This window comes from Carlito syrichta, unplaced genomic scaffold, assembly GCF_000164805.1.
Source record: "Carlito syrichta isolate Samal-C Ts95f unplaced genomic scaffold, Tarsius_syrichta-2.0.1 Scaffold91627, whole genome shotgun sequence".
NCBI classification, from domain to species: domain Eukaryota; kingdom Metazoa; phylum Chordata; class Mammalia; order Primates; family Tarsiidae; genus Carlito; species Carlito syrichta.
The window spans coordinates 229,455-239,337 of record NW_007035723.1 but is presented as its reverse complement, the minus strand read 5'-3'; the positions used below and the strand labels follow the sequence as shown (position 1 = coordinate 239,337).

The following is a 9,883-nucleotide window of genomic DNA, read 5'->3' as shown; positions in this document are numbered from 1 at the left end:
TCTGAAAGCAAGGTAAGTGGTCCAATAATAGATGTCAAATGAATTATAACACATTCATACAACGAATACTATGCAGTCATTCACAATGTATTCTTGAAGATAACCAAAGAGAGGGAAAGGGTTGATAATTTATTATAAAATGAAAAGAGAGGATACAAACTCATATATTTCATATGATCTCTATTTTTGGAAAAAAATATGTACAGAAGTAAAAAGGTTGGGAGGACATACAGAAAACTATTATTAACAGAAGTCATCTCTGTTACTGAAAATTTAATCTCTTCACAATTTTTCTTTTCCAAATGAAAAGAGGATAAGGGGAAATTATTATTTTTAAAAAGACTCAATCAGTATATTCTGATCTTTTGGTCTCTTTTTTTTTTTTTTGAGTTGGAGTCGCACTCTGTCGCCCAGACTGGAGTGCAGTGGCCGCTCCCGGCCACCACAGCCTCGACCTGCTGGGCTCCGGCGATCCTTCCGCCTCAGCCTTCCGAGTAGCCGGAATTACAGGCACACGCTACCACGCCCGGCTGATTTTTTGATTTATCGTAGAGATGAGGTCTCGCTGCCCAGGCAGGTCTCGAACCCGCGGGCTCAGGCAATCCACTCACCTCAGCCTCCCAAAGGCGCGGGATTACAGGCTGAGCCACTCATTTGTTTTTAATAACACAAAATTAAAAACCAAAATATACTTAGTGACATTAAGCAAATGCATTAACAATTATTTTTCTTTACATTATAAAATCAATAGTTTATTCAAATTTAGCTTCCTTATACTTTTTCCAATTCACACAAGAACAACGCATTTTAAAAAACATAGATGGCATAAATTTTCATCCAAGGTTGCAGTTTTCCTTGCGTTCTTCTTCACATACCATCAAGTCTAAAAAATGAACTTCATGTGCTTGATCCCGTATGTTTTGAAGAAGACCATGATAATGAGTGCCCACAGCCCCAGAATAAAGCCCCCAGGAGGATGCCAGTCTTTCAGCTTTGGTTTCTGCAAAACAAGGATAACATGGAAAATTTCACATTAGGCAAACAGTTCTGCCATGGATAAAGCAAATACTGATGGTAAGGAGAAACTTCACTTGTTGTGTTTTAAAGGGGAAGTGCTTTTAGTCAAATTAAATATACTGAGATCGCCACAACAGTAACCACTTAAAACAGGGTCAATATCTCAAGGGGTAAACTGCCAACAAGGGTTTCAGCTTCCATTTTGTTTCCCCAAAGGGTCCTTCCCTGATTACCCAACCCAACTATTTACTCTCACCCAAATTATTCAGCAACGTAACAGTCCTTCTCACTGTGAATTTACATTTTCATTAGGTTGTCGTTTAACTGTCTCTCCTATTAGGCTGCAACTCCAGCAGGGTCAGCTTGTGACAGTCCCAGCACAGTGACCTGGTCACTGTAGCAGGTCAGTGCCCAATGCAAGACTGGATTTTGACCCTGCAACTGGTTCTTTGTGACAACGATCTCTTTATGAACCTACTTAATGAGTTACAGCTAAGATTGTAAGGACAGTTATGGTATGAGAACCCTATTTTAGAGGAGACTAGAAGGGAGAGAAACTACAAGCTAAAATTTGCTTTAGTCGTCATGTATAACCTTCATCAGTTTAAAATTAACTTGTCAAACTAATAGGAGAGAAAGCCACTTTAACATTTAACTTGGATCACAATGCTAGATAGCGTGCTAGGAGCTTTTACTCAAATGCCTTAAAGGACCTGAACTGACAATATTGCCTGAAGTGGTCACATCCGATCTTCATTCCTAGCCTTATACTCACCCTCTACCCTTCCTTTCAGAAGAAAACTCCACAAAAAATGTACCCCAAAATATTAAGCCTGATTTTCCCCCATGTTACTTTCCACTCGATCATTTGCAATGGCTTCTGACTGTATGTGTGGTAAAGTGATGACAGACGTCCTCGCCCTCAGGTATCCTGCAAGATGGTAAGTTCAGTGGCTCTCAGACGGTTTCAAAGGGTAGAGCTCTTGGAAGTCACATGTTTTCTGTGCAACACTATGACAAATCTTAACTTAATTCCAGTAGAAAATCGAGAATAATTGCTATAAAGCACAGTTATATGAATGATAGGTAATGTAAACATCACAAGCATGTGTCAATGGAAAGTGAGTGAGTGAACCAAACGTGACTGACCACTGCTCAGTTTTGCCCTGGTTATTCTCTACGAGTCAAAGAACTAGTATTTCACATGAAAGGGTTGAAAAAGCTTAAGACCTAAAACTATTTTCCACAAACTGGGTAAAGATTACCATTATTCATTAATAGTGAGAACACACCTTTATACAATAACCTGCAAAGTTCCCTGGGAGCCTAGTTTAAGAGCACTGACCTAGTTAGACAAGATGCTGATTTTCCCTAGCAACTAGGAGTCTCTGATTTATATGGCACTTGAAAACACACACACACATTTAGGTTGCTACTGTAGAAAAGCTAACTACTGTCAAACTCTGGCACTAATGTGAACTCTTAATTGAGGAGAATAAGCTATATGCAATTGTTCCATAAACTGAATTAATGAACTTCCGTGTCCAAAGAGTTCAGGAGGTTTTAAACCTAGTTATGCTTAAAAAAAAAAAAAAGTGAACATCCCTTAAGCTCTATCATTCCTTAGAGATCACCGAGATAGTAATCAGGTAGCTAACAACAAATCTTATTTCTGCAGCTGTAGAAACTCAAGTTACTTTCCAATGAGATGGATTCCCAAAGGCTGTGATTTTGCTGTTCGAGCTTAAACTCAGCAGCTAGAAACAGTTGCCAAAGATAAGATGACTAAGGAAGAAAGCAGCATGTTGGCAGTAACTAGAACCTCTCCAAAGACCCAGCCATCAGCCCTGGCAGCTGTCTGACCAGTTCTCCCCAAGGCTGGCTTGGGGCCTGTGCTCCGTGTCTCCACAGGCTCCAGTTCCTGACCACGGACGGCCAGGAGACGACCACAGAGAAGAGGGAAGGGCGAGGGCCCCACCAGAAAACTTCAGAAGTCGTGCTGGAAGACTAAGAAATTGACGGAATGATGCCCAAGTTACAGCACAGTGTTAAGCATTTACCCACATGGCAAGACTGCACAAACTAACAAAAGCAGCAAATCCGAGCCTTTCAAAACTGCCACTTGCAGTTGCTATCTCTCAGAATATTTATCAGTTACACCTTTCTGATGAAAGACGCGTTACTAACTCGACGCACACTGGGTTCGGCTTGAGAGGGCCTCTGAAGAGAAGCCCCGCCCAGCTCCTTGCAGCTCGCACAGGAGCGCCCACTCCGGCACAGAAGGGCGCAACCCTGCCAACATCTTGCTGACCTCTGAAGAGGAACCTCGCATGTCTCGCCATCTGAAAGGCACAGAAACCAGGAGAGGATGAGAAGCAAATGAATGGTGGGCCCCGCTTTCCAACTGGTAAACACCACGCAAAAGCTGGCTTTGCTCTGGGAAAAACAACACTTCTGCCTGCTGAGAGAGGGACTAGGGCTAGCTCCCTTTCCTGCCTGCATTTTTTTTTGAGTCGGAGTCTCACTCTGTCACCCAGGCTGGAATGCAGTGTGGCATGCTCATGGCCACCGTGGCCTCAACCTGCTGGGCTCAAGGGATCCTTTCGCCTCAGCTTTCCAAGTAGCTAGAACTACAGGTGTGCACCGCCACATCCAGCTAATTTTCTCTTGATTTATTGCAGAGAATCGCCATGTCGCCCAGGCTGGTCTCAAACCCCTGGGCGCTGGCAATCCTCTTGCTGCTGCCTCCCAAAGTGCCGGGATGACAGGGCGAGCCACCCGTCTGCGTTTTAAGAAAGGCGCCATGGAGGAGAGGGACAGCTTCGCCAGGCAGCTGGGCTGTGCGACTCACTCCCACCTCCCCACTGGCACACCTCAATTCATCGTTCCAAAGCCGTTCCCAGCACACAACATGATGGGAGGAGGGGCAATGGCGGTGAGCGGCTCACTGCACCCCAGAAAGCTGAGAATCGCATGGAAAACTCTGCAGAGACCGGGAAATGCAGGGAAAGCCCTGTGAGTAATGCATGTGTTAAAAATGTGTTTTTTAAAGGGCCCCAAACCAGGCATGAGTGCTATGCTAGCAGATGACCCCAGCTGAGTTCAGCAAAGCCCACTGAGGACGCCTCCCATCACCGGGAGCCACATAACAACCTGTTCCTCAGGGACACACTTGAGGAGGCATTTCAAACTTAAGTGGACACAGAAAAGCATCCGTACTCCACTGGCAGATGCCAACAGTATTCAAAGGAAAAGGAAAGTCGGGTGGGCTCTGTGAGGAAAAACACTCCCACGCATCCCACTCACGGAGCATAAATTACAGCCTGAAGATGCAGAGAAGGTGCCTCTGAGAACAAATTTAATAAGGAACCAAAAGATAATTTTAGAAAATTCTTATTTGGCATGGATTTGAGTAAAGATTCACAAGCAACGAAAGAATGATCTAGAGAGAAAAAGAATACAAGACACAGAGACAACAGGCTGAGCTGAAAAGGGGGCGAGATGCCGTAATTGCAAAATTACATCCACACTGACAGGAACAGTGTCCTCAGCACACGTTTGAGTCATACGTTCACCCGACTGTGTCAGACTGATGGCAAATACGGCCTCGACTGTCCATCATTGCGTGTGCCCACCCTTTCCAATGTGACCTCACAGTAGCTCATCAAGAGGTAGAATCTATATCCCTACCCTGAATCAGCGAGTCAGGACTTCCTGTGACCAAGAGAATGCAACACAAGGAACAGCGTCCCAGTTCTAAGTGCAGCCTCAAAAGGCTCTGCTGGCTTCTACGTTCTCTCAGACCTCTCCCACCACCACGAGAAAGAGCCTAAGCCTCTGGAGGACAAAATCTCAGCTGAAGAAGAGCTGAGGGCCCCAGCCAATGACCAGCCAACTCTCAGAAGCAAGACCACCGATCCAGAGTGGATCACAGACCCACGAGGGGGCCTAGCTGAGAACAGAACCGCCCCGGTCAGCTCATCCTAAATTACAACCCTGCAGAATCATGAGCTAACTACATGACATGCTTTAGTCACCAAGTTTTGGGGTGGTTTGTAACACATCAGATGTTATGGAACACACCCACAGAGGTGACATTTAACAGGGAAGAAAAACCCTGACCCTTGATCATCACAAGAAAACAGAAAAGGCTCACACCTTCATACTTGTAGCTTTAGGTGTCTGCAACAAGGGCGTAAGCGTGAAGCATGAAGGACAGCCAATCACTCCTTCATCCACCATGACCTTGGCTGTCAGAAGTCTGCACGGTATTCCCTCTGGCCCTCACAGAATGAGAACTCTGGCCTCGCAGCACCTGAACAGAATTTACCGCTGGGTTCTGAGGAAACCGCCTAAACAAAGAACCTCTCTACTGTCTCCAGAGGTAAATTTCAGGAATGTTCCTTGCCACTCTCCTCACTTTAAGGAACATACAAGGGGGAACCCAAAAAACCCAGAATTTATTAAAAAGTGTGCATTTATTCTTACGTTTAAACTTCAGTCACCTTCAAAGTACTCTCCATTTGATGCAATACACCTAGCAAGATGCTTTTTCCAGTGCTTGAACCAGTTTTTGAACTTGTCAATTTTGATGCCTTGTAGCGCTTCTGCCATTTTTTGTTTCGCCTCTTCCACATTGACAAAACATGCCCCTTTAAGGATTTTTTTTCATCCGGGGAAACAAAGAAGGTTACTTGGTGTGAGATAGGTTGAATAGGGAGGGTGGGTACAGGTGTCACGCCATTTGGGGTCAAAAACTGCTGAACACTCAGCGTAGTGTGGGCAGGCGTGCTCATAAAGCACCCATCATGAAATGGGCAAATGCGCTGAAAGAATCTCCTCCCCAAAATTCACTGAAGCTGAACGCAGCCTCTCACAACAACGCTAGCTGGTGCAGTAATGCTGATGGGTTCCTGGAACACTTGCTAGTGGGAAAAGCCGGCACTAAAAGAGGGCCTGCTCTCCTAAAGATAATTCCAGGTTTTTGGGGGGTGCCTCTTTGTACAGAGCTGCACCCTCTAGCTCCCTGGAAAGGCACCCCACCTACTTCCGTGTCAGAAACTGTTACCAAGGAAGGGAAGTGGGGACTCTGGAGGCCAACCCACCTCACTTCCTCCTGCCTTCCTTCTCCCAGGGTTCCTTCCTTTTAAAAGTTACCAATTAGTGGCAATCAGATGTTGTTCCCTGCTGGAGAAACGAACATCACCCAAGAACTTTATGTACCTTATCCATGGTAAATCTGCAAAGCAGTTCATCTAATCTTGGAAATTAATGATGATTTGCTTTCAACTATGATTTTAATAGGAAGTTGACCATAGTTTTTCCTTAACCATGATTTTAATTTTCCTGTGACAAAAAGGACCACTATTAACATTATTAGTAATGTTACTCTGGAATTTCTCGCCAATCCAAACATAACTCACAGAAAAGAAAAATAATTTTAATTATTCATTTTCATGTTACAGTCAATAGCAACAAGTTCCAAAAAATCAACTCTTATAATTATTTAGAGTAAAATACCAGATTTCAGAAAAACATTTTTAAAAAATCAACAACTTTCAAATGTATCAGTAAAAATGAGTCAAAAATAGAAAAAAAATCATTCACAACAGCAATAAAAGCATGAAATACACATAACATGACTTGTAAGGTAAACAATCTATATTACCTACAGGGAGTGGGAGACAGTCAAGATTATATAAAAAAAAGATATGATAATGTTAAACAACAATGCGATTCTGATGAAAGAATAGAAAGCTGAGTAGAACAGAGTAAAAGGCAGGCAATCAGCCCAGTATCCGAGAATTTAGTCATGATAAAAGAGCTGTCACCAATCAGTGGGCAAGGAGTGTCATGCTAAATGGTGATCTAAGAATGAGTGAGCATTTGAAAACAAAATCAGCTTTGTTCTTCATCCAACACTGGAAACCGAAATGCACTTCACATGGTTTAGAACTAAATGTGAAAACAGAAAGAAGAAAGAGGTAAAATGTGGAGAACCTGCACAATAAAGGGATTTATAAGCCTAAAAGCAGTGAGTGAAAAGAAGCCAGAGAAGGTGAAGAGACTTTTAAAGGAATTGTTTGAAAGAGATTTAGTTCACAAAGCAAATAAATCAAATTAAAAGGCAATTAAATAGAAAATATGACAAAAAAAGAGATAAATTGAGTACATAAGAGGCTCCCCAAATCAATCAGATACAAGGATTTATCAATAAATGGGACAGAGAAATAAAAATTTTCACAAAAGAATTACAACTGGTGAGTATGTGAAAAAAATCATTTTTTATCATTAAAACAATAATATTAATTATTCCCCCTCTTTTAAAAATTAAACTAGGAAATATTAATAAGGGTGGTCAAGTTTTCAGGAAAGTAATCTATGACCATGTTCAGAAGTCTTAAAACATCCCTTTCTTGTCATTCCTTGGATCTGTGGCACTTATGGGATCTGTATTCAAGAATTCATGAATGCTGACAAATGTTTTGTGCAAAGATTTTCTCCTCAATGTCATCTTCATGATTTAAAAAACAAACAAACAAAAAATCCTACATAAACATAACATGGGAAATACAGCACCTCCATGCTAGTCAACAAAAATATTTTCAAACAATGTTAATGATTTGGAGAAATGCCTGTAATACAATAATAAGAAAATGAAAGTAAGATGCCAATTGAATACGAAATAAAATCTTTTTCTAAAACAATATGGAAAGAAGGGAATATACTGAAGTCTTAGTGTATCTCTGGGAAAGCAGGTTTTATAAGATGGTCTTAAATCTCTCTCTGTAGTTTTGAAAACGTTTTCTACAATGGGTATGTATTGCTTTAGTTATTTGGGGTGGAGTATGCAGGCAACATTTTGACTGAAAGAATCCACCTAGGAAGAATTTTTTTTTTTTTTTTTTTTTTTTGAGTTGGAGCCTCACTCTGTCGCCCACACTGGAGTGCAGTGGCCGCTCCCGGCCACCGCAGCCTCGACCTGCTGGGCTCCGGCAATCCTTCCGCCTCAGCCTTCCAAGTAGCCGGAATTGAAAGAATTTTTTATATATCCTTTTCCAGACTAGGAGAAGCACTGCAATAGTGCTGTTTAGTATTTGATATCCTACTTTAGAAAAAGTCATGTGAATAACATGACAGAAACATTAATAAGGAGCTTTTTCAGCATGTTTAATGATATTGCTGCCATACATTGTTATTTTAAAAACAACTATATGTAACATTTTAGACATTCTACAATGATTTTACTTACAATCAAGAGACAGATTGGTGTAATTACTGCGTTTTGTAGCATAGCTGCATTTGAAGTAAGTTCTTATTAAAGTATATCTTGTAATTTCATTTGCGTCCATTAGAGCTTCTTAAAAAATGACTGGTTTTATGTAGTTTAGATACTCTACTTACTGCTATTAAACACACTCCTCTTTTTTAAAAACTTTCACAATAACAGTTATAATATGAAGGTGAATGCATACATAAAACACCACAATGTGTTATGAGCAAACACTAAAAGCTTAACGGCTACCCTATTATTGAAATGCCTAATATTTCAAATTAAAAAGATAGGTAGCTAAGCAACACTGCGCTTCCAACTGTGAACAGCGTTGGTCTCCCCTTCATGTTGCTAGAAGAACATTACCATATAACTTCAAAACAGTTAACAGAGCATAGAGCTAAGTATTACAATTATGTAAAGAGAGGAAACTGAAGATTTTCAAAATCATACCCATTTATTGGGAAGAAAATGGAAAATTTCCAAGATTTCAAGGATGTAATTTTTTTGTAGCAACAAGGTCTCACTATGTTGCCTAGGCTGGTCTCGAATTCCTGGGCTCAAGCAATCCTCCTACCTTGGCCTTTCAAAGTGCTAAGATTACAGGCAAGAGCCACTGCACTGGCCTCAGTTAAACTATATTTTAAGGACATTTTTAAAACTTCATAAAATAATCTATTAAAGTTACAGTTAAAATGACTTCAAAAACTGCTGTTTTCAACTATTTAATCAGTGGTAGTTTACTAGTATTTCCAGTCTATCTAAATCCTTTATATAAAGTATAATTTGTATTCTTCAAATTATATTAATATTATATGTCAGGTTGTGGTAAGTAGAATTCTACGATAGCCCCTATGATTCCCACCCACTGGTGTACACGCCCCACAGAACACCTGTCCCTTGAGTGTGGACAAGACCTGTGGGCATGATGGGACACCATTCCCATGATTAGGCTGCATCACATGGCACAGGTGAGGGAGTCTGAGGACACACAGCTAAGATGCCTGATCAGTTGACTTTCAGTTAACCAACAAGGAGATTATGGGGGCGGGGAGGATGCAGGAGGCAGCGGGAAAGAGGGAGCTGACCTAATTAGCAAGCCCTTTAGAAGAGGGTCTAGACATCAGAGACAGAAGTCAGAGACATAAGCATAAAAGAAGCAGCGAAGATATTCTTCTGTTGGTCCTGAAGAATCAAGCAGCCATGTTGTGGCATAGACCATGGACAGGGAACAGCAGACCAGAAGCCAAGGGTCACAGTGCTACAACTGCAAAGAAGTGACTTCTGCCAATTAGTAAGCTTCAGAGAGGACTCTGAGTCTCAAATGAGACTGTAGTCCTGGACGACACCCTGATGAAAGCCTGGTGATGCCATGAGCAGAGGACCCATTTAAGCCATGCCTGGACTCCTGACCCATGGCAAGAGCAAAACAATAAAGCTTTTAAACCACCGAGTTTGGAGCTTACCAATAGAAATTAACTTACAAACAAACTTGCCGAACTTGGATGACTACACAATATGTTCACAAGACATGAAACTATTTACTATATTTGATACCTGCTCCTTGGGTGGAATAACACACTTCAAGTTATG

At 41.6% G+C, this 9,883-nt stretch overlaps 1 protein-coding gene across 3 annotated transcripts in view; it reads right to left on the bottom strand.

The window, feature by feature from the left end:
• Positions 1-649: 649 nt before the first annotated feature.
• The window catches only part of PIGK (phosphatidylinositol glycan anchor biosynthesis class K), a 104,016-nt gene continuing 94,782 nt past the window's right edge, over positions 650-9,883 (bottom strand). For all 3 annotated transcript variants that reach the window (XM_008059692.1, XM_021713109.1, XM_021713107.1), the window contains one exon: positions 650-1,000. In XM_008059692.1, coding sequence (XP_008057883.1) covers positions 884-1,000 — 117 coding nt within the window. In that variant the 3' untranslated portion in view covers positions 650-883. The remainder of the gene's footprint in view (positions 1,001-9,883) is intronic.